Genomic DNA, 25,782 nt, shown 5'->3' on the forward strand with positions numbered 1-25,782 from the left:
TGTAATTGAACTAGTATTTTAATTTGAAAATATTACTGTCTGAATGTATATACATATAATAGACTGTCAATGTAATAAAATAAAAAGCTCAATAAAAAAGCAGAAAATAAAAGCTCCTTGTGGAATGATAAATATACTTGACACTGCTGTTGAAACTGAAATAAGGAAAGAATTGAGAAGGTGTGCGCCATTGTTCGACTCAACTGAGGAAGGAAGACATCTCTCAATTTCTGGTACTCTGAAGGCTCTCCGTGAGGATCTTATTGTATTCTGCCAGTTGTTTAGTCACATTCTTGACCACTGGACGGTAGTCACTTTCCATTCCCTTTGAAGCAATGACTGATGAGAGATGTTAAGGAAGTTCAGTCAACAACTAACGTGGAACATTTTCATAGTCATCCTCAAAACTTTCCATGTGCTCCTTGTATGGAGTTGAGGGCTTGCTTGTACCCTGCCATGCTTTCTATTGGTTTAATCAAGTGGCTTTGGACAGGATGGCACTAATTTTGTACCCATTCATAAAATAAATGCTGCCACCAAAGCTGATGATGTAGCAGATTATTAAAATGCCTTTCATTATTAACTATTATTAAGCAAAATATGCAACAAGTGGTTTGTATTTTTGGTTTGATCTGCATTGAAAAAGAAACAATTGAGGTAAACACAAGTAGTCTACATTAGAGAACAGAATGGCTGAATATGAAGGTAATAAAAACAATGAAGGCCGACCAGGGGGATCCATTAAAAAGGATACACTCCTTCATGACGAAGTTGTTTTGTTCATGGTGTTGCCACTTCCTTTCCAGGTTTGTTAGCTGAAAATGTTTCAAAAGGATTACAATACAGTAACAAGCTCATTATTTTCTCATATTTATCTTATTTAAAACTGAACAAATACAACACCCTCCACATGTGAGGATATGCATATCATGGACAGCTATTCCATTTGGATTGTCAAACAATTTGTACTCCCCTTAACCTAACATCAGATTCATGCTCTCTTTATCAGCACCACACATTGACTAAATAAATCTCCTTGCTTGTACTGAATGGTTTCCTTTGTCAGACAGCAATCACTGATTTCAGAGTGGTTACACTGCTAAGACTGGATGAACATGTATCTCACAGCCTGGCTCTTTACATTGTGCTTTTAAAGGTTTGACAAAACATACTTATGAACATATACTCAGATTTCCACTGGTGTCTGATATGGACAATAAAACCTCCTGTCCTTTTTCAGTGATGTTAAATTATTTGAATTAAAGAGCACATTCACAAGTGACCGCTTACCTGCGCATGAGTCTCATTCTCTTGTAGCTGGGTTTTTAATGTTTCGTATTCATCATTCAGTCTTTGCATAACCTTCTTAAAGGTGTCTCTTCTCTTTGTGAGGGTCACTCTGTCTTCCTGAAGCCTCTGAACAAAGACAGACAAAGCTGACTGGCTAACAACTTCCCACAGGTTGTTATTGTCCATTAACACCAACATGTAAACTAGTGACATCGTAATGGTTTTGGAATAAGTATAATTACAGTTGACTTTAATATTTTAATTTAAAGAAATGCATATTGCATATCCCATACAGTAATGTATTATGTCAGAACCGCATAAGTCAGGCTATTATATTCTCCTTCCAAAGCCTAAGAGTTCCACACAATAGTTTGCTCAGGTCACTGTGTATTTCAATGTTTAACCAATAGGACACTGATAGTGCTCAATGTCTCAATAAAAGGTTTGTTCCAGAGATCCTAATTGCTGTGGATAAACTAAAAACTAAATGATGACATGAATGCAAAATAAACTGAATTACTCATGGAGTGTAGTCCTTTCTCTTCAAAATATAGTTCTTCTATTAAGGCAATTACAGGCCAAAGGAATACAAAACTGAAGGAAAGGGCCACAGTTACAATACTGTTTCTCAGAGGATTCAACTGAAATGTCAAACATTTCAACAAAACCTCCTGCATGCTGTGACAGAGGGATGCATGCTACCCTTTTCCTTTAAGTTCATGTTGTCAGATTGCATGGAAAATGTTTCTGTAGGTCAGCTAACCTAGTGACAGCTCTACCACTCTTCAGGGAAGAGTGACAAGAAGAAATGTGCCTTAGTGTTAGTGCACCTCAACTGACTGCATGCATTTACTGTATACTGGTGCAAAAGTAAAATATAATACAACCTATATAATTTTGATACACCTTCATATTTTTCTTTTTAAATATTTATACTGCAACATAATCTGTTCTACACCACTTTGAACATATTACATTCCGTGGAACTGGTTCACTTTGTCATGTCCACCTCTCCTTTATTCTTGTAGTTAACTCTTTGGCGTTAATAAATAGTACTAAAGTGACTACTATGGATGAATGACCCACACTCTTTATCGATGCTTGTTGGTTACCTTTTTCTTTTCCTCCCCTGCTGCTTTCAGTGTGTCAAGATTGCTGTAGGTCTCCAGCCCCTCACTCATCTGCTGGATCTTCTCCTTCAGATTGTGGAGTTCTGCAGTGATCTTGCTCTCCAGCTGCTCTACCTTCTGAAGGTCTTGCTGTAAACGATGGCTCTCTGGGAACGCCAACATCAGGAGCATTAAAACAAGGTTCTACTGGCCCTGTTTTCCTGTCCACAACTAGACTATTCATAATAACTAGAATGTTGTGACTTAGAGCAGAATGCTACATGCTTCTAAAACATGACACGCCCTGCTTCTTGCTGTTGTCTGGCAATGTGAAATGTCAGCACATCACTTGTAACTCATGTCTGGGTGAAGCACAATGATATGAAGAGAGTACTTCTTGTTTAACTGCCTGGCCAGATGCTTTTTACATATAGGGGAAGTTGCTGAAACATAACAGGATATAAGAGGACTGCAGTCCATACCTAATTATTGTTTCTGATTAGAAGCCTTGTAATATAAATGTACTGATCACCTACAAATCCACAGAGTAACATAACAAAATACAGTTGGTTGTTTTCCCTTTAAAATAAGTCTTGTTTCCAACTGAAAAAACCTTATTCATCTGAGGAGAGCCATCAAAGTGTGTTGATGTATACGTGTATCTTTTTGCTGTTAATACTTGGAACATTTAAAAGATGCTAACACTGTTAAAGATATACATTTATGAATAAAATAAAATTATAAAACTATTATACGATGTAGACCTCCTGCTCCCTTTCCAGTAGAGACTCTTAACCCTACTCTATGCTCCTTGCCCTCCCCTCAGCGTCTCTTTATTAGTGCTGTGTTTCTTCCTTGACTCCACGACTGCAGGCGAGTGGCAGGAAAAGGATGTTGCCCGGTTCCTCCCGATATGATATGACGCCTCTGTTTAGAGCAGGCATAGTGTACAGGGCAGTAAAGTGTTGGGCCTCCACTTAATCTGACAGAAAGTGCCCCATCAGCGCTTCTATGTATTCTCCGAGGCTTCCTCCCAGGTTTCCATTAGGAGTCAAGGAGAAGTACGTGGACTTGTAAGAAAGTGGCTCAGCTAGCTCTCTATAACATCTGCCCTCCTTTTTGAGAGTCTATATTCATGATCCTTTTACCCACAAATGAAGAGGTGCTCTGGTAATGAAAACACCTTCAAAGATATACTGTACCAAACCTGGAATAGTTCAGCCTATATGCTTGTGTAAAACAAATTCCTCAAAGATGTGGCAAACGTAATAAACATCGGTGTTGGTGGTTTTTAATGCTCTAGAAGCAAAGCCTAATAAGGATATGTTTGTTTCTCAAAACATGCTTTAATCTGTAATTTATATTCAGATTTGCTTCTTTTGTTACCCCATATATATTTTAAATATGTACAGCAAACCTCTCAAACAAACACATATTTGTTTCCCTCAGGTCTTCCAAAATGTATTTCATTGAGAAAATGAACAAAATTGTGGTTTAAATATTCTGAGCTGGGCAAAGAAAAAATGAACATATACAACTTTCCATTTCTCTCTATTAATATTACTGTGTCCTATTCCCACTCAATAGGTCTTACTGATGACAAATGACTGAGACCAGCAACACAATCTGTACAATCTTTCACTCTCACTAGGTTTGGAAATGTGGTCTGCATTTACACTGAGATGTGCTCACCTTTTACTTTTCAAAGTTAACCTCATAATTCTCACTATGTGGCCAAGGCTTCTGCTCAAATGTAAATAATCAGAATGAACAATACACTTAGAATAGAACTATCAAGGAAATGTTCCTGGTGGCATTTTCAATCGCCTTGATGAGATAAGACAAATTTAGGGTGAATATGAATTGAGAGGCTGAGCACAAAGGAAGGAAATCCTTGGCACCGATTCAATAGCACGCAGAGATTATTTGTTAAATACACCCAGTTCAGAGGAAATACAGCAAGCAGGCAATTAATGGGGCTGGATCTTTCTAATTTCACTTTATATTATTTTTCAGGAGGAATTTGAATGTTTTATATATACGATATTGGTTTTGGAGGTGGCAATGCACCACCCAGTCCTTTTTCTTCAGCATGCGTGAGTTGCAGTTATTGCTGAAAGTGTAGGGAATATATGCCTGTTTGAATATATTTGCTTCTCCTCTTGCAGAACTGGAAATGATTACAGAACTTCTCTGAGTATACGTAGTGTTTATCCAAGATTGGCTCTAGAAGCATGTGAAAAAGTAATGTCAGACTCCACCAGTGCTGATGTTCTGTATATTTTAATCTTTATAACAGAACAAGGGCACTTAATGTGATGGGAGTTCAGCTTAGCTTTAGGTTTCAACACACACAAGACTGGCGGTGCTGAAAACAGCGAGGGTTAAGGAAGAAAAAAATAGATATATTAAAGGAAGTACCCATACCATTATCTCTTGAAAATATTAATTCATTTCCAGTATTTATAGTTAATGAAATGACAGGGGATATTACCATTCGAGTTATGCCAAGACTGCTTCTCTAATATCTGGTTTCAAATAGTCTAAATAGATGAGTGAAAGTTTACGTTTTGTGAACACAATCAAAGGAAGGTTGTGTGAAGTTCACCAGGATAGCTACAAGGTAAACAAGAGACCACTGCTACAGAGAGGAGTTGTATTGCATCTCTCAAGTCTGGGACTGCATTTCTAAAAACTGGGCATAATCTTATTTTTGAATGCTGAGAATGGCTCAACAGCTTCCAGCATCAAGATCATATTTATCAAGCACCCGGAAATGTCCTCAACTCAATGCCACGGAAATAAGTGTATGTCCTAAAAGAAATCTATATGCGAGTATAAATGCATCAGTCAATTTAGTTTTCACCTAATCATATACATGTGTGTGTCACTGTTATCGTGTAGCGTGCACAAGGAAGAAGACACTTTTTGGTTTTATATCTAACCTGAAGACAAGCCTTTGGCAGTGCTTTGGGATTTGTGCATTTCAGTCTCCTTAAAGCTGAGGTCCTCCTGCATGGTTTTCAGTTCATTGGATGTGACAGAGGAGATCTGCTTCATACGGTTTATGTTCTGTAGCAAACATACAAACACACAAACAAACAAACAAATTGTCAGAAAATACATTTATTTCGTTAAGCTCTACACAAAACCTTGTTTTTGTCATACGCCATTATCTGTTCTATGGCACACACATTTCTCGGGTTCTGTACCACAGTCAGCCCCCACTGGTTACAATTTGATGATGACACAAAACTCTTAGACCCTCGCCATAATATGTATAACAATGGAAGAGAGCTGAAGATTAAAAATAGTGTCTTGCAAAGAAACTCACAACAACTTCTGGTAAAGTTAAAAAAAAAAAAAAAAAAGGTAAATTAATAAGTTAAACTAATACATCAGAAGACATGACATTTATTTTACAAGTTCACAAACACTATCCTTACCAGTCTATAGTTATATGACTATAAAATGTTTCCTACCCTGCTGGAGTGCTCTAACAGAGCAACAATGCTGGTCTCTGTGTGTTGCTTGTGTTCCATCTCCTGGGTTTTAGTTTCTTCAAACGTCTCAAAAAAACCTAAAGTATTGGCAAGAGTTACATTTTATTATCAAGGTATCACCAAAAGCTGTTGACTGTATATGCAATTTCTACTCTACTCAAAATGGATAAGACTAGCAGTAGGGAAGAAAGTTACAGAACTTTCCTAATAGACTTTCCTTTTAAAATACTCATCTACAGCTTAAAAATCTTGTCCAGAACCATTACTCATTTTTTTTAAGTCTCTAAAAGTGAATGTTACTGAAAACAAAAGTGGTGCAGCAGATTATAACTGTTAGTCTTGTGTGATTTGTCCCACTCACTGTCCATGTTTTCTTCTCTTTTCTTCAGCTCCTTGTACTTCTGGCTTCGTTCCCCTGCAAAGAAATTCACACACAAAAAAAAAAAAAAAAAACTCAACACAAACCCTCAAGTACTTAGAGAATGTCTAGTAGAAATTAATTTCAGTTTCAGGAAAAACAAACATATTTTAGAAAATTAAAGAATAAAATCGTAAAGTTAAAACAATATAGGAAACAGAACTGATAGTTAAAAAAAACTTTACAATACCAGACACACCAATTAAAGATCATTTTAGCAACTGTAATTTAGATGCTACATGTTGTTCCATGAAAAAGCAGTATTTTGTACCAGTTTTCAAATCCAGCAAAAAAGTGTGTTTTTTTTAATATATACACCAATCAGCCATAACATTATGACCACCTGCCTAATATTGTGTAGGTCCCCCTTTTGCCACCAAAACAGCCCTGACCCGTCGAGGCACAGACTCCACTAGACCTCTGAAGGTGTGCTGTGGTATCTGGCACCAAGATGTTAGCAGCAGATCCTTTAAGTCCTGTAAGTTGCGAGGTGGGGCCTCCATGGATCAGACTTGTTTGTCCAGCACATCCCACAGATGCTCGATTGGATTGAGATCTGGGGAATTTGGAGGTCAAGTCAATACCCTGAACTCGTGATTCATCAGACCAGGCCACCTTCTTCCACTGCTCCGTGGTCCAGTTCTGATGCTCACATGCCCATTGTAGGTGCTTTCGGCAGTGGACAGGGGTCAGCATTGGCACCCTGACTGGTCTGTGGCTACGCAGCCCCATACGCAACAAACTGCGATGCACTGTGTGTTCTGACACATTTCTATCAGAACCAGCATTAACTTTTTCAGCAATTTGAGCTACAGTAGCTCGTCTGTTGGATTGGACCACACGGGCAAGCCTTCGCTCCCCACGTGCATCAATGAGCCTTGTCCGCCCATTACCCTGTCGCCGGTTCACCGCTTTTCCTTCCTTGGACCACTTTTGATAGGTACTGACCACTGCAGACCGAGAACACCCCACAAGAGCTGCAGTTTTGGAGATGCTCTGACCCAGTCGTCTAGCCATCACAATTTGGATCTTGTCAAAGTCACTCAGTTCCTTACGCTTGCCCATTTTTCCTGCTTGTAACACATCAGTGGTCATAATGTTATGGCTGATTGGTGTATAGCTGTAAAAACCTTTTGACAACAAATACTACATTATCTTCCAGCACCGGGATGGCCAACTTTGTTCCTGGAGAGCCACAATCCTACAGGTTTCACAAGTCACCCTAACTTATCAATGATTGGATACCTTGAACACATGGAAAGTGTGAGTAATTAAGCCCATCAATTGACTCAATTAAGCAGTTAACAATATGGATAAAACAAAAACTAAAAGGCACTGTGGCTCTCCTGGACCAGAGTTGGCTGGGGCTAGAATTGAATTCTTACTTCAGATTTTTTAAGGGTGCTATTCTTACCTTCTAAAGATGGAAGACACAAACACAGAAATGCAAGATTCAGAGAAAACCAGGAAGGATAAAGACAAGGTAAAATAAGGAAAGAAGAAAAGAGCAAATGACAGACAGCATTTTATTACACAAAACATGTTTTGGAGTTATCATTGACTACTTAAGTGTAGGATTATTATTTTTTTATGTTTGATTACTCCAGTGCATTTGTGAGAGGAAAAAACATATCTGCTTGTGACAAAAACTAAAAAAATGCATCCTTATAGCCTTTGAATCTAACACACCAATCAATTAGGCTATGTCTTTATTGTTTATATTGTAGCCATCATTTCAGAAAATATAAGTCAATTATTTGTGTTGACAGTCAGCCAGATCATTTAAAAAATCCCAACAAGCCAAAATAAAGAAACAGAAAATATGAAATAGCATGAGTTAAAGCATGGTTTAACTTTAGAGCACTGCTAGTGTCATATGTATCTTCAATATTTAACTTTAGTGTAAGCATTAGCACTGAATGTAAGCATGACTGTACAGCCAATTAAATTGTTTGACTGAAACTATGAAATAAGTATTGTTATATTTATAAGAAAATAAATGTAAACAATTGCTTTGCAGTGTTTACTGAAAATATAGAATACTTGTATTTAGTTGCTGTTTATTAAAGGGTATTTCCATGTATGTTAAATAAAAACTCAATAACTGGTATTATATTTACCTATATGATTTTCAATGTTTTATGTTTTTGGCAAAGTAAACATTTTGTAAATTATGTGTTTTTAACAGAACTTACTACCACTATGACACACACGTATACAGCTTTCCCACAGCTAATGCTCAATAATGACAAACGTGGGCATAAGAGGTATTTCACAATGAGTCTGCTGATAGAATAGGATGTTTTAACACTTGGCCGACATTCCACAGGGAGATGGATTATTTATGATTCATTCAACAAGTAGCGCACAGTCCCCTCCTTTCCCTAAATATTAATGTGCTGATAGGATCAGAACATAAAGATTTCTTCTTAACTGGAAATCACCCTGTGACTTTCCTTCCGAGAGCAGAAATTTTGCCTTCATGCAGATTACAAGTCAACAAAAGTTCAAGGCATTGTGTTCTAAGACGTCTTACTATACCTTGATGTTCTTCCATATCATTGTCAATTTGTTGCATTTCTTTGTTCACTTGACTGATCTTTTCTCGTATTTCAGTTAGCCTAAAACAAAAAAATGTAATTGCAATGGCGGAACATCATGAAAATTCTTTATAAGACACTACTGTAAAAATTGAGATTTATGGCACATTATGATAACTTAACGTTTCTTCCACAACAAAGATGTGGAAAATAAACTATATTCTGTCAGCTATTCCAGCAGTAGTACAATTTAAAGAAAGTATTTATCTCACATTGTTGTGGAACCATGTTTTTCCATTTGATGTTTAAATTCTTTGTTTCCCAGCAAATGATACACAGTCTTAAGTCTAGCCCTAACTGTACACAAAACCCTAATCCCTTATCCTGACCATGTCTTTCTTGAGCAGTGGGATAAGGGTATGAAATAAAGCACTTTACTTAAGCATCAATAGTCAAAAATAATATAATACTAGTTATAGTAATAATAATTCAGAAATTATGTCAATTAAACTGTCACAATTATACCTAAACACAAATGCATGGTTTGAATACGTGATTGAAATGTGCATTCTTTGTAAAGGGGATAACAATCGAGTGAAATAAATTACATCTATATTTATATTAGAAACACACAGGTGAAAAATAATATATTTTCTTACTGTCTTTCCATGCTTGCTATTTCTTGGTTGTCTTCTTTAACCTAAGAAGAAATAATAATATATAATATATACACTCACCTAAAGGATTATTAGGAACACCATACTAATACTGTGTTTGACCCCCTTTCGCCTTCAGAACTGCCTTAATTCTACGTGGCATTGATTCAACAAGGTGCTGAAAGCATTCTTTAGAAATGTTGGCCCATATTGATAGGATAGCATCTTGCAGTTGATGGAGATTTGTGGGATGCACATCCAGGGCACGAAGCTCCCGTTCCACCACATCCCAAAGATGCTCTATTGGGTTGAGATCTGGTGACTGTGGGGGACAGTTTAGTACAGTGAACTCATTGTCATGTTCAAGAAACCAATTTGAAATGATTCCACCTTTGTGACATGGTGCATTATCCTGCTGGAAGTAGCCATCAGAGGATGGGTACATGGTGGTCATAAAGGGATGGACATGGTCAGAAACAATGCTCAGGTAGGCCATGGCATTTAAATGATGCCCAATTGGCACTAAGGGGCCTAAAGTGTGCCAAGAAAACATCCCCCACACCATTACACCACCACCACCAGCCTGCACAGTGGTAACAAGGCATGATGGATCCATGTTCTCATTCTGTTTACGCCAAATTCTGACTCTACCATCTGAATGTCTCAACAGAAATCGAGACTCATCAGACCAGGCAACATTTTTCCAGTCTTCAACTGTCCAATTTTGGTGAGCTTGTGCAAATTGTAGCCTCTTTTTCCTATTTGTAGTGGAGATGAGTGGTACCCGGTGGGGTCTTCTGCTGTTGTAGCCCATCCGCCTCAAGGTTGTACGTGTTGTGGCTTCACAAATGCTTTGCTGCATACCTCGGTTGTAACGAGTGGTTATTTCAGTCAAAGTTGCTCTTCTATCAGCTTGAATCAGTCGGCCCATTCTCCTCTGACCTCTAGCATCAACAAGGCATTTTTGCCCACAGGACTGCCGCATACTGGATGTTTTTCCCTTTTCACACCATTCTTTGTAAAGCCTAGAAATGGTTGTGCGTGAAAATCCCAGTAACTGAGCAGATTGTGAAATACTCAGACCGGCCCGTCTGGCACCAACAACCATGCCACGCTCAAAATTGCTTAAATCACCTTTCTTTCCCATTCAGACATTCAGTTTGGAGTTCAGGAGATTGTCTTGACCAGGACCACACCCCTAAATGCATTGAAGCAACTGCCATGTGATTGGTTGGTTAGATAATTGCATTAATGAGAAATTGAACAGGTGTTCCTAATAATCCTTTAGGTGAGTGTATGTGGCCCGTCCACATACGGAAAAACAAATGTTAAATTGCACACATAAGGACTATGTCATTTTTTTATTGTCTAGTATAGCATAGCCACTTCTTCACAGAAATGACTGCTTTTACAGGAAGCTATATATATATATATATATATATATATATATATATATATATATATTTTTTTTTTTTAAATAAAAAACAAACATGCTCTACAACCTGAATGACCAAAGATATACACGTAGCCTATACTTGCAAAAAAAAAAGAGAAAACCACAACAAATATTCATAACTACATACAATCTTTTGAAGCAATGACATCATAGCAAAGAGATAAACAACATATTTAGCAAACTATTTTAATAAATGTCTTTCCCACGTTGTCGTTTCCAATGGATTGTCACTGGGATGGTTAAACAATAATAAAAAAAAAAAAAAAAAAAAAAAAATGTAAAACAGACTAGATTCTGTATTTGTGCATTAGTCAGTAGGCTATTAGAATTGAGAACAAGGCTCACAATGGTAGACATTTATGGACCAGAGCTTGCACGCTTAATGTACATACTGCAAAATTACATTTAGTATCTTTGGCAAGAGCCTTTCAAGAAGAAATGTCAATAATAACTAGACTATAAATTATTAAATAAAATGTATAAAAAAATTAGACAATTATTATATTAAATGTCACATTCCTCAAAGGTGATGCAGATTATTCTTCACCCCTGTAACATGCCATGCAGGGCAGGACAGTGCACTGTGCTCTGAGGGTGGACTGGCTATGAGCTGCTCACCTGCCTCAGCAGCCGCTCCCTCTCTTCCTGAGGAGAGCCCAGACTCTTGTCTTCGGCAACCATCGCGTCTCTGTGCAGCTCCAGCTCGTGCAACTTCTCATGCAGCGAGACTGCCTCCTGCTTCACCTGAGAGTGGGCGATCTCCTGAGTGTACATAACCCAGGGGTACTTAGATAAGGCATTGTTCCAGGTCATTGTGTCTTTATGTCTGGTTCTGTTTTTTGGGATTTAAAGTTACCACGTAATCTTATTAACTTTGAAACAACTGATTTAATTGTTGACATGTAACTACATTCTTCATCTTATCTACAACTGTAAACTGTAAGTATGCAGGAAATGAAAAAGGACTGCAACACCCAAAGATGCTGTAAAAATATGGATCGGGTCTTGATAGATGTTTATTGGTGCAATAAAAATCATACTTCATCAGTTTTGAGACATTTGTTCACTTCATCCCTACGTAATACTGTTATTTGTACCTGTATGAAACCCAAGTTCCAATAATATAATGCAATTCCAGTGCTGTTTAGTGCTTTGTGTACTTTGGTCTTCCCTTATTCTGTATACAAGAATTCATACTTGGACCTTGGCCAAACAGTGGAAAAGGTATTTGACCTTCAATGGCTTCTCCCCTTCCTCTTACCAGAACAGTTTCAGAGTGGATAGTCTTACACCTGAGTTCCTATCTGGGACACTGAACAGCATCACTTCCTTTTTTCAGAATGGTGTTGAACACCACAGAGATGCACTCCACATCAAGGCAGACCAACCAGCCAACCCCATTGAAAAGTTAATCACATTTTTGGGATGGAGGTGGAAGTTCTCTCTTTAATTACAAATATTATTAGTGAACTCTGATTAACATCCAACAATTAAGCTTGACAGTGACTGGAAACTGTGTTTTGCAAATATCTGTTATTGGTGTATGTGATTGTTGCTTAAATGTTATTATCAGGCACCCACATTTCAAGAACAAATTGTTTCTGCCATTTCTAGATGCTTGAAAATGAAGTTGTGAAACGAAGTTAAGAAAAAGGTCACTAAATGAAAAATAAACATATCTACTGTACAGAAATAACCCTTAAGGATGCATAAGACTCACAGCCTCCAAAGTCTCCTTCCTTGTGATCAGTGCATCAAATTCCTGCTGAAGGGCATCCAGCTTCTGGACAAGCATGAAAAATATGATCTTATATTAAGCAAACAAAACGCATTGGACCAGGAACCCTTGAATTAAATTTAAATGGCTAAAATCTAAAGAAATATACTTAGTCAATATTGTTAATCAATTTACACTATATTATTAAGTGTGATGTGAAAATGAAAACATATCATGTAGAAAAACTGGTAATGCAAAAGAAAAAGTTAAAACTGTTACAATACACAGCACATACACATAATCAGGTTTTAGAGCAATAAATGTATTTTTTCATTTCACTGGATTGTTGCCAATTCTCTCACCTGCAGACGTTCATCATTGCTAGTTTTCATCTCCATATACTTGGCTTGTTTCTCTGGAGACATTTTTTTAATGATGTTGTCAGCTGCTTGCTTCTCTCGTTCAATTTCTTCCTCTACTGCACGTACCATCTCTTCTTTTCTGAAATTGGGCAGGCCAATGGAGTTAGACTGTGGGTTAAAGACCCATTTATTTAAATGCAGAAAATGAAGGAAAGCATGAAATACTCAACTAAACAGCTGTCTTTTTAAAAGTAATCTATTTTTGCGTGAAAGCAAAGTTATAAGAAAACATTTAAGTTATTGTAAGATTTAGGTGCCTTTCTGCAAAACATTCCTACAGACCTTTTCACAAGTAATATAATGGAAACAAAGACACTACATGCTTTTAATGAATTAGACCATTCTATACATTCCCAGTTCAGTCCCTCGTGAACATTTGCGCAGGATACATGTTTGAATTCATCACTGAAATAGACAAAACCTTCCATTTCCTCCAATTTAACAGTGTGTATCAAACAAAATATATTTTACCCATTCTCATGTGCTGTAGTTGTCAGTTGTTTCCTTACTGTAAGCACTATTCACTTGATTGAGCTTTCAAACATTTGGTTAAAAACATGATTTTTAATTTAATTTTTTATTTTACTCTGTCCACATCCGATCTGGCTTCACAACAATCTTATTTCTAGAAGCTAAAAATGTATTTAAATGCAAGTAATAACTTGAGTAAACTTGCAGAAATAATGTGGTCAATCTTTAGCTAACATGTTATGGATCTTATTTTATGACTTAGATCAAAGGTCTCTAGGTAGTACTAGCTTTCAAACACTTACAGCTTCCGTGGATGAATAACTCGAGGTCTAAAATGTTTCCTCTTTCCTCCCAGGTAGGAGTTCGTTTTTCTAATAAAAAATATATTCTTTGCACTTTTTAATGAAGACGACCATGGTAATAAGAACCATGTATTGTAAGAGTATTAATTGTGTCTCAGCATCACAGAATATGCTAAGTTTGAATCTGTATTTCCTAGAAAAAGGAACAAATATTAAATGGAAGATAACATGAAAACATTTGTGAACCTTGCAATAAAACACACGAATAGCTACCGCAGGGTTGTGTTGCTGATTTTGGCGTATATCATACAGAAAGGACAGCACTGTTATTTCTTCTCCTATATGTTATACTGGAAGAATCAGCTGCTTTATTAGGCCGCATGCATCGTCTTACACTGATAACAAAAAAAAACAAAAAAAAACACTACTGAGGTCTATAGTGCCAGTAAACAAAGTCAACCAGTTTATTATGGGATTATTGCATTCTTTGTCCATATTTTTTTAATAACTTTCTAAACTGATTAATTATTTCAATTTTGAAGATTGGCAAGTAGTCTCTATGTAATTGGACTTTCTTGTTTTGTTTAATTCAGACAATGACCATGAGACACACAGAGAGGTAATGATTCCACACTGCATGGAATATTTGATTCATGAAGAGAATTGTTACATATTTATGTTGGCCGAATCCACAGTGGAACACATTCCTGTACAGTGGCTGCTAATCTGTGTGTTTACCAAGAATGTCTTGGGGGGGAAAAAACATAGATTCACATAATATTCTTCAGGCTAAAAAACTTTATTTTTCTTCCACCAAGAGAACACTTTATAATTTGGGCCAGCTTGTCGAGATCATGCATTAGTTTGTTGGTGACAGAAGCTAACCACACTGCAGGGAGTGCATATACAGACATGCTGTGAGATAACAAGCAACAGGAAAACTATTCCTTGCAGAGTATTTATAGAATTTCAATTTTTTCAATATTGTTCTGGATTAATTTCAGTAAAAAGGGGCTGGTACGCACTGTAGACAAAAGCACAAACCGTCATGCACCAGTTTTGCTTTAAAGCCAATCACAAGTAAAGCCAGTGGAAAAAGGAATTAATTTCTTGAAGTACAGTAGTCTAATTGTGCTCTGCTTGCTAATGTGGTCATTCTTTAATGGTCAAACATCGAAGACATATTGCATATTTCAGAACAAAAGGAGAACAATGTTTGCCAGCTGTCTCCTATTTGTATGGATGGGATTTCTGTCTGTGACTTCCACGTCTGCCATGGGTGAAGAAGTAAGTCACAGGGGTATACATTGGTGCTTCAATAAAGTGATGTGCATTTGTTACATATGCCATCAACGCTTGACATCATGTATGTTTATACATGTAATATAACTTATAACGGACAGAAAGAGCTCTTCAACTTGACCATTGAGATGTTTCTATATCTGGTCCTAATCTATTTCTACATAATAAACATAATACAGAACTATAACTTGCTCGCCAGTGCCTTGATTTAAAAAGGGGAAAAGATTGCTTGCTTTTTAGCCATGCAAGGGCTATTTCTGTGCTTATTATTATTATTATTATTTTTACATTTCATCTGAAGATCCCAGAAAATGGGACCATAACAAAGCTAATCTGTAATTGTTCTAACTTCTCTTTTTACAGAAAAAAGTCTACGGGAATGAGTCCATCCTTACCAATATTCCCTTAAATATGACAAAGCTAAATATGAGCTATAACAACCTTGATTTTGAGAACTTACAAAACCTTAAAAATTATACAAACTTAAAAGAGCTGTATCTCAGCAATAATTCTATAAAGCACCTGCCTGGTCATGGTTTTGATGCACTGTCTCAGCTAAGGGTCCTTAATATTTCTAACAACATCATAAGTGTGATTGAGCCGAAAGCTTTTAAAGGCCTTGACAATCTGGAAGAACTTAACCTCTCTCATAACCAAATAGAGTCTCTGGATGCAGAGGATTTTGTAAACTTAAGCAGGTTGAGATATTTGTCCCTGCAAGGCAATAAAATCCAGTTTCTTAATGAAGGGGTAATCAAATCCCTAAATCGCACAGGCCTAAATGTAAACTTGGCAGATAATCCCTGGAACTGCACATGTAGACTCTTAATGCAGCTGAATTATCTGAAGACTTCAGAGCAAAAGATGGGTAAGAGACTTTCATATGTTCTGATCTGATTCTGTTCTCTGACCAATTTCTTGAGCCAATTATATTTACTGCAGTAATAAAAGCACGGGACAAAAGACTCTCAATAGTAAATGTACCCACGTATTTTTACTGTTGTGTACAATGTAAATCGCTAGTTTCATAATTATTATAACTATTATGCAAAAAACACCCAGCACTTAACAATGGAAAAGCTAAAGATTGATTCTTCATCAGGACTTTTAAGACTATATTATTGCAGGAAGCAACTGCAATTAAAATCAACAAAATTAGGGGAGTTGAATAAAACTAAACACTACCATCTGCTGGCAGTTTGGTATATACTATTATTACACACAGGCCTACACTTTATCCATAAAAAGGTGTTGTAACTTTTATCAAACACATTTGTGAGGGTTGATCTCTTATTGTTGCAAATTTTCTGAATCCTGTGGTAGGACCAATTCACACACCAGGCACAATATTGGTTTATAATAACTTGAGGAATAGTATATGTCCCCTTGTTAGTGAGCCTTGATTCAATTTCAAAACTTCAACTACAGTGAGCACAAACAGTGAAAAGGTTCATATACAGTGTTTTATTTTTTTCTTACAGAAAACAAAAACAAAACAATATGTGCAAGTCCAAATGAACTCAAGGGTAAGAGAATCTGGACTCTGCTGAATAATGCCACTCTTTGTTCTTCTGCGCCCACTACAAGACCAGAAAATCCAGCCCCAACCACTACACCCAGCACAACCAAGAGTGCACACATAAGCTCAACTTTCACTGGAACAAAGAACAAAACTGGAGCAAAGATGGACTATACAGGTACCCCAAGGCTAGTTGTAACTACAATTACCATTTTTCCAACAATGTTTCTTGCACTGCTAAGAGAGTTTGTGAACAGCAATACTGTTAATGAACCGATTGATTAAACATCTGTTTGTTAATACAAGTACTGGATTTCAGAATGTATGTTGCTCTGAAGTTTTTAAATTGTGTTAATATGGGGGAAAGACTGAACCATTGAAAACTATCATGAATTGTAAGCACATCAGTGTTCTTAGAGTCAGGGGAAAAAGTATTTGATCCCCTGCTGATTTTGTACGTTTGCCCACTGACAAAGAAATGATCAGTCTATAATTTTAATTGTAGGTGTATTTTAACAGTGAGAGACAGAATAACAACAAAAAAATCCAGAAAAATGCATTTCAAAAAAGTTGATTTGATTGATTGATTTGCATGTTAATGAGGGAAATAAGTATTTAACCCCTTCGACTTAGTACTTGGTGGCAAAACCCTTGTTGGCAATCACAGAGGTCAGACGTTTCTTGTAGTTGCCCACCAGGTTTGCACACATCTCAGGAGGGATTTTGTCCCACTCCTCTTTGCAGATCCTCTCCAAGTCATTAAGGTTTTGAGGCTGACGTTTGGCAACTCGAACCTTCAGCTCCCTCCACAGATTTTCTATGAGATTAAGGTCTGGAGGCTGGCTAGGCCACTCCAGGACCTTAATGTGCTTCTTCTTGAGCCACTCCTTTGTTGCCTTGGCTGTGTGTTTTGGGTCATTGTCATGCTGGAATACCCATCCACAACCCATTTTCAATGCCCTGGCTGAGGGAAGGAGGTTCTCACCCAAGATTTGACGGTACATGGCCCCGTCCATCGTCCCTTTGATGCGGTGCAGTTGTCCTGTCCCCTTAGCAGAAAAACACCCCCAAAGCATAATGTTTCCACCTCCATGTTTGACGGTGGGGATGGTGTTCTTGGGGTCATTCCTCCTCCTCCAAACACGGCGAGTTGAGTTGATGCCAAAGAGCTCGATTTTGGTCTCATCTGACCACAACACTTTCACCCAGTTCTCCTCTGAATCATTCAGATGTTCATTGGCAAACTTCAGACGGGCCTGTACATGTGCTTTCTTGAGCAGGGGGGCCTTGCGAGCGCTGCAGGATTTCAGTCCTTCATGGCGTAGTGTGTTACCAATTGTTTTCTTGGTGACTATGGTCTTAGCTGCCTTGAGATCATTAACAAGATCCTCCCGTGTAGTTCTGGGCTGATTCCTCACCGTTCTCATGATCATTGAAACTCCACGAGGTGAGATCTTGCATGGAGCCCCAGACCAAGGGAGACTGACAGTTATTTTGTGTTTCTTTCATTTGCGAATAATCGCATCAACAGTTGTCACCTTCTCACCAAGCTGCTTGGCGATGGTCTTGTAGCCCATTCCAGCCTTGTGTAGGTCTACAATCTTGTCCCTGACATCCTTGGACAGCTCTTTGGTCTTGGCCATGGTGGAGAGTTTGGAATCTGATTGATTGATTGCTTCTGTGGACAGGTGTCTTTTATACAGGTAACGAGCTGAGATTAGGAGCACTCCCTTTAAGAGAGTGCTCCTAATCTCAGCTCATTACCTGTATAAAAGACACCTGGGAGCCAGAAATCTTGCTGACTGATAGGGGATCAAATACTTATTTCCCTCATTAACATGCAAATCCATTTATAACTTTTTTGAAATGCGTTTTTCTGGATTTGTTTGTTGTTATTCTGTCTCTCACAGTTAAAATACACCTACCATTAAAATTATAGACTGATCATTTCTTTGTCAGTGGGCAAACATACAAAATCAGGAGGGGATCAAATACTTTTTTCCCCTCACTGTAAATAGCTTCCCTATTCACTTGCTTGCTGGCAATGAGGTCGTATGCCAATTAAGGTTCTGAGAAGTTGGATTGCTTCTACAAAACCATGTAATGTAGTACATGCTCATGATAGTGTTGTTTTAATTTCACATCCTTACATTTGTTTATTCAGACACCTTGTATTCTAGTCCACCTGTTCTAAGGTGTCGAAATATATTCCAGAGATTTTTGAATCCATGAGAAAATGTAAACAAATATCTAGTAAGCATGAAAGAAAAGATTATACCTTTTAGTTTTATTTTCACTCTTCTTACTTTAATGTATTCAAATTAATTTAACAAGGTTAAACATTCGCACTAAACTATCAATTTAGTCAGTTAGTGTATAAGTAATTACTTATTGTTTTGATATGAAAAACTATCATCTTTACACTTAGCCACTATGTCCAGTTTTAAAACAAACCAGTGTGGTTGTTTGCTCCTTGGTTGTGTTAGCAATGGAGTAAGATTAGGGAGAATCCCAGTGTTCAGTGGCAGATACAGTATTCAAAAATATCTATATACACTGATTTGTCTCCTTTCTGCTGGTTTTCATTCTAGAAGCTCCCCAATCTTTTGGGGACAGCTGGCACTTCCTACTGGGTGTGGTGGTGACAGCACTGAGCACCTCAGTGCTCATAGTGTGTGCTGTGAAATTTCCCACCTGGCACAAGCTAATATTTAGCTACCGGCATCAGAGACTTCGTGATGAAGAGCCTGAGATTTTCACCACGAGCCACTTCACCATGGACCAGGCACCACAGGGACACCACACCCAAGACCAACACGTAGCAACAGATGACGAAGACGGCTTCATCGAGGACCAGTATATAGAATCATTGGAACAATGAAGATGTACTTCAGCAGCAACTGTAAAATGTCAGTCAATGTGCAGAGAAAGGAATGATGACTATATATGGTTTGAGTACATCAATATCTGTTTGATGGATATATATATATAGCAAATCAATGGAGAGACTTTCTTTACTTTTAAGGCTATCTGTTTATCCCAAGTTCTAAGCATTTTATTGCTAAAAGAATAATTCATAGGCCTAAATAATATGGTGAATTTACCACTTTGCTCTGATAAAGGAAGTTATTTTAGAAACAAAATATTTTTTGATAAAAAAAATGAACACTAAAATGTAAATCTAAATATATTAAAATACATAAAAATATTTTTCCAAGCAAATGGAAAATGAAAATATAATTCTATATAAAATATCCTTTTAAATATTTTAATAGGTTTCCTTTTTAATGCTTCTCAGATTATATACATTGGGAAGGATTGAATTGTGAATTGGTAGGTTCAATATGTTTGCATTGATGAAGCATCACTTATTAATGTTAAAATTAAATAATTATGTAATTGAAAGAAACATAAAAATCACTTTTGTACAATTTTTTTGAAATGTATGAAATGTGTGTAATTAATTAAAAATAAATATGATAAAAATGTAATGTTTCAATATCAATGTGTTCTAAAGGTGTACCCATATACAGGTTTATTTCAAGGCTTGTTATTTTACCTAAACTCCTGCTATGATTCCGATGATATCATTAATATTTAATGCAGTTTATACAGTGTCTTCCAAAAGTATTCACCCCCCTTGGCATTTTTCCAATTTTGTTGCCTTACAACCTGGAATTCAAATTGTTTTTTTGGGGGTTTGTATCATCTGATTTAAACAACATGCCTACCACTTTGAATAAAAATATTTTTTAATTGTGAAACAAACAAGAAATAAGACTAAAAAAACAGAAAACTTGAGCGTGCATAACTATTCACCCCCCCCCAAAGTCAATACTTTGTAGAGCCACCTTTTACAGCAATTACAGCTGCAAGTCTCTTGGGGTACGTCTCTATAAGCTTGGCACATCTAGCCACTGGGTTTTGTACCCATTCTTCAAGGCACAACTGCTCCAGCTCCTTCAAGTTGGATGGGTTCAACCGGTGTACAGCAGTCTTAAAGTCATACCACAGATTCTTAATTGGATTGAGGTCTGGGCTTTGACTCGACCATTCCAAGACATTTAAATGTTCCCCCTTAAACCACTTGAGTGTTGCTTTAGCAGTATGCTTAGGGTCATTGTCCTGCTGGAAGGTGAACCTACGTCCCAGTCTCAAATCTCTGGAAGACTGAAACGGGTTTCCCTGTATTTAGCGCCATCCATCATTCCTTCAATTCTGATAAGTTTCCCAGTCCCTGCCGATGAAAAACATCCCCACAGCATGATGCTGCCACCACCATGCTTCACTGTGGGGATGGTGTTCTCGGGTGATGAGAGGTGTTGGGTTTATACCAGACAACGTTTTCCTTGATGGCCAAAAAGCTACATTTTTGTCTCAACTGACCAGAGTACTTTCTTCCATATGTTTGTCTCCCACATGCCTTTCAGCGAACAGCAAACATGTTTGCTTATTTTTTTCTTTAAGCAATGACTTTTTTCTAGCCACTCTTCTGTAAAGCCCAGCTCTGTAGAGTGTATGGCTTAAAGTGGTCCTATTGACAGATACTCCAATCTCCACTGTGGAACTTTGCAGCTCCTTCAGGGATATCCTTGGTCTCTTTGTTGCCTCTCTGATTAATGCCCCTTTGCCTGGTCTTGGTGTTGCAGACTCTGGGGCCTTTCAGAACAGGTGTATATATACTGAGATCATGTGATTGCACACAGGAGGACTTTATTTAACTAATTATGCGACTTCTGAAGGTACTGGTTGCACCAGATCTTATTTAGGCGCTTCATAGCAAAGGGGTGAATACATATGCACGCACCATACATCCATACATTTTCAAAACCACTTATCCTGGTGAGGGTCACGGGGAAGCCGGAGCCTGTACCGACAGGCATAGGGCGCAAGGCAGGAATACACCCGGGACAGGACGCCAGTCCATCGCTGGGCATATGCACGCACCACTTTTCAGTTTTTTTTAAAGTTATTTTTTTTAATTTCACTTCACCAATTTGGACTATTTTATGTATGTTCATTACATGAAATCCAAATAAAAAAGTAAAAATACAGATTACAAAATAGGAAAAATGCCAAGGGGGTGAATACTTTTGCAAGGCACTATACATCTAATTAAAGAACTTCACATGTTCTTTTCAATATTTGCTATCTTTAGCTGGGAGTAATCGATTAAGTAATAAAGTAAAACACAAAAAACACATTCCAGTCAATGGAAATTAAATACTGAGGTGTTTTTCACCTCATAATTTGCTACCAATCTCTGTGATATATTGCATGCTGTATCATGGGCCCTGAGGTTATACAATCCACTGGATTCCTATACAGTAGATATAAGTCAGACTCATAACCATATAGTAGCTATAAACCTGTTGGCTACAGCAACAGAACTCAGACTCACTTTTCTATAGCACTTTGCTTGCAGCATACTATCCCAGCTCTTTGTCAACATTCAATCCTCGCTCTGTTTAGTCGTGTATTTTTATCCTTGTGAAGAAAAACTAAAGGGAGTACCTGCTGGATGCCCCTGACTTTTCTTGGTTATCACACAATGTGGCTTATAATATTTTATGTTGATGTTTTGCAACAGTTAAAATAAAGTGAAAACAATATATATGCGTTTTTGATACTTATTTTAATTGATTGCAACTCAAGAAGGAATCTGGTGAAGAACAGGATTACTTTCCTACACACTGACTGTGTTGTACTGACAATATCCCTTTTAATGTCACCTATAAAATGCAATCCAAAAAATCATACACAGTAAATTTCAACATGTGCTACTTACTCTCGTCTTTCTGTGAAAATGACATCAATACTTTGAGCTTCTCGATCATTTTGTCCTCGTAGCTGAAAAAAATATTTAAATGATTTGTGAATGATATAGGCCTAATTACTGTTAAGACAAGATAGTGTTTGTAACTTGAGATGAAGCTATTTAAAATATTATATGGAATTACCTTCTGGTGAAATAAGGAGACTATTTCTGTAAAGTTTTACAGGGCCATTTTTACAAAAACAGAAATTGTAATGTAAAGACTCTCTACCTTAGATACTGTACTTTTTAATGGTTGCCTAAGTTTAATCTAAGTGTTAAAATTACTTTAATGCTAGACTTGAATTAACACCTGCATGGATTGTTTACCATCAGTTACATCACCTGTTCCTATCAGCACAATGAAAGCCTTTACGAATTTGGATTGTTTGCTTGTTTTTAGGTTATATTATCACATGTGAGATATAAACAATGCATCACTGGAGACTGTATTTAAAGATTGATCTATTAAGTTTCTGGTTATTGTCCACTTGAATAGGTCATATGGAAACAAACAGACAGACAGTTAGTATCTGGGATGGAGGTAAACAGACTATTCCACAGCTAGACACCATTATAAATAGAATTGCAAAACTATCTCATAGTGTCCAATGTGTTCTTGAACAGTTGTTAAAGGAAGTCACTATTCAAATTAGGTTTTCTCACCATGTTAAAGTCATTCATCACTTCCTCCATCTCAGTATTGGTGTTCAGTTTGTCCACAAGCTGAAGGATGAAAGCAATTCAATATGAACAAGAATGCCCACATAATTATTTTAAAGCATCAACAGGGTACCACTAACAGGTTCCTAAGCTTTCAATGAATATGAAGACCTCCGAATGTACAGATATTGCCTGTATGTTATTGGGGAGTGTAAGGGACATATTTCTTATAATCTTTGATCAGTGTCACTCAGAAGATCCATTAACTCCATATACTACTATACTTGGGAAATGGATTGATATTTTGGAAAGATTATTTAACATGGCAGCCAATGAAAAAAAATTACATTTAAGAGAATTACCATGTTGTAATCTGCCAGTTGCCCTTGCATGTCCTTAATTTCAGACGCAAGAACTTCAGCTCTGAAAAGAAAGATTAAGTCATCAGTAGTAGATTTCAAATTCAAACAATATTACATGACAATAATTAGAATGGAGGAGGCTATTCAATAATTACTGGAGTTTGTCTTTGTCACAACTGAATAACAAATTCTGGAAAGAAATCAAAACAAAACAAAAAAACAACAGCACCTTATTCCCTCCACATCCTCCAAGAATTGAAGCAAAATATTTTCTAGTGCATTTAGGCCTACCTCTTTTCATAGGACAGGTAGACGGAATTCTCTTGGTTGAAAGTGTCAATTTCTTTTTGCAATTTGCTGATTTCAGTTGTAAGTTCATTGACTTTGCCTCTGTTATGAAACAAAAGAATATACAGTTTTATGATATGTACTGTCTCAAAACATTACGCGTTAAGAGCACTGTTCAAAGTTTTTGCCTACCTGAGAACTCCAAGATAATATGATTTGTCCAGAATTTGCCTCTGTGGTCCTAAAACAAACATCAAAATGAAAACCAAACAGAAAGGTTAACAATAAACAACATTTAAATATACACATCATTAGATCAATTGTGATTGTATGTTTTGCCTAAAATAAGTACTCCTGAAGCATATCATTAAAGTGTACAGTTCAATCAGCAATTTTATATTCATATTTATATTTTATATTCTGGAGTTGGAATGCTATCACTTATGGAATTAATGGCTTTGCCAGCGTAGGAAGAAAGACTACCTTTCATGCCAGTCTTCATGCCACTGAGGCCTTGCTGGGTGACTGGCCGATCAGCCACTTTAATCTGCGCAGAGAGGACTCCTGGAGTGGCCATCGGTCCTCCTCGTGTTCCCGGACGGCCAGTTCCAGGGGGGATCTGTAACAAGCGGGCCTACACCTTAAACTGCATTGCAAAACAGGCAACGTCACGCACAGCTATGAAAAAGCATAAAAACATACAAAACACTCCTTAGTATAAACCCTGATCAAACAGATTTGTTCGCTAAATCCATACATTCACCCTTAATTTGCTAATCTAAGTAATATCTCTTGTTGTAAGTGCTCCTCACCCCTGTTCCGACTCGGATGGCTGTTGCTGGTGGTCTGATTGCAGTGGGTGGTCTTCCCCCCGCTGGTAACAGACCACCTCTGCTCATCGGTCGACCCGAGGGAGGCCTCTGACTTGCCATCTTTCACTTCAACACCTGCTTGAACAGGAAATCGCACAGACACAGACCATACATGAAGATATTTGCTATGGCTCACGCCTACCAATTATAGTATACTATTTATTAACTGCTCTCGTTAAACAGAAAAATGTACAAACCAGAAACCAGAATAGCACTGATCAATGTTACCGAGGGAGAGAAGGGTCAACATATCAGCTGTTTTTTCATTTTCAAGAAAAGAAAAGTTCAATCTTTAATTACAAATCCGTTCAATAACACCCAACTGAAAAGTTCCCACATGGAGAAAGATAATACTATAGTAAGGTAGCTCACTATTATTTTACTTTTAAGATATTTACTACACAATTATTATAAGTGAAACTTTTAAATATTAAAGTAACTTCAGTGGTGATGCATTTAAAAAGGATGAAGAATTGGTGCCCCTTGTGAATTGTCCCAAATTACTAGACTGCAATATCTAATCGTATAATATTATTACAATATTAAGTAGGCTGTTTAACTGGTAAAGAAACAAATACTCTTTAACTACCTCTTTAACTACAGTTTAAATGCATTTCTGATTAAAAAAAGCTTCTCAATTACATATATGTTTAAAAGGCCTTATTGACGCCTGGGTGTTAAAAAAAGCTCTGTTCCTTGGTAAAATTAATATAATGAAATACAATAATTTATAAAATACAGTGATTTATCAAGCTTGGTGGAATTTCAGCCATAATTACATAATCAAAAGAATGTTTTACGTTGTCATTTGGCCATTACGTCATGCTCGTTTATTTATACAAAGGAAAGTTATTGTAGATATAAACATATAAAGATATAACAGTATTTAAAAACGTAAAGAGCTACGTACCTACTGAGATCTTGTCTTTAAAGGTTTTGCGACTGTTTACATATCCGCCTCTGTCTCTGCAGCCCAGCAACCAGAAGGCCTGTATCGCGAGAGTTGGAGCGCCTTCTTCTGTGGGAGGAAAAATTAAAGCGCCCTCTATCGCATACACATAGAACTGCAATTCTGCC

At 37.2% G+C, this 25,782-nt stretch overlaps 2 protein-coding genes across 5 annotated transcripts; one reads left to right on the plus strand and one right to left on the minus strand.

Moving 5' to 3' along the window:
• On the minus strand, nucleotides 1–25,713 carry ift74 (intraflagellar transport 74). Of its 2 annotated transcripts, none has more exons than XM_066710988.1 (20): nucleotides 25,616–25,713; nucleotides 24,646–24,780; nucleotides 24,317–24,452; nucleotides 24,026–24,074; nucleotides 23,837–23,935; nucleotides 23,546–23,606; nucleotides 23,187–23,246; nucleotides 22,494–22,555; nucleotides 13,052–13,190; nucleotides 12,693–12,755; nucleotides 11,591–11,734; nucleotides 9,520–9,560; nucleotides 8,862–8,941; nucleotides 6,264–6,317; nucleotides 5,882–5,979; nucleotides 5,345–5,471; nucleotides 2,403–2,566; nucleotides 1,291–1,416; nucleotides 755–815; nucleotides 1–339 (listed from the first exon to the last, which is right to left on the minus strand). In XM_066710988.1, exons 2-20 carry the CDS (start codon nucleotides 24,763–24,765, stop codon nucleotides 224–226), a joined length of 1,800 nt encoding a protein of 599 aa, XP_066567085.1. In that variant the 5' UTR covers nucleotides 24,766–24,780; nucleotides 25,616–25,713; the 3' UTR covers nucleotides 1–223. The 2 variants fall into 2 exon arrangements, with proteins under 2 accessions (XP_066567085.1, XP_066567086.1); XM_066710989.1 differs by having other exon boundaries at nucleotides 25,620–25,680.
• Nucleotides 13,873–20,166, plus strand: LOC136754829 (leucine-rich repeat-containing protein 19). 3 transcript variants are annotated; one of them, XM_066710987.1, is made up of 6 exons: nucleotides 13,880–13,937; nucleotides 14,478–14,503; nucleotides 15,082–15,171; nucleotides 15,550–16,054; nucleotides 16,668–16,883; nucleotides 19,297–20,166. In XM_066710987.1, the coding sequence occupies exons 3-6, from the start codon at nucleotides 15,097–15,099 to the stop codon at nucleotides 19,584–19,586; spliced, it is 1,086 nt and encodes a 361-aa protein (XP_066567084.1). In that variant the 5' UTR covers nucleotides 13,880–13,937; nucleotides 14,478–14,503; nucleotides 15,082–15,096; the 3' UTR covers nucleotides 19,587–20,166. The 3 variants fall into 3 exon arrangements, with proteins under 3 accessions (XP_066567083.1, XP_066567084.1, XP_066567082.1); XM_066710986.1 differs by lacking the exon at nucleotides 14,478–14,503 and having other exon boundaries at nucleotides 13,873–13,937; XM_066710985.1 differs by lacking the exon at nucleotides 14,478–14,503 and having other exon boundaries at nucleotides 13,901–13,937; nucleotides 15,064–15,171.
• Nucleotides 25,714–25,782: the final 69 nt, after the last annotated feature.

This window comes from Amia ocellicauda, chromosome 8, assembly GCF_036373705.1.
Source record: "Amia ocellicauda isolate fAmiCal2 chromosome 8, fAmiCal2.hap1, whole genome shotgun sequence".
Classification (NCBI taxonomy): Eukaryota; Metazoa; Chordata; class Actinopteri; order Amiiformes; family Amiidae; genus Amia; species Amia ocellicauda.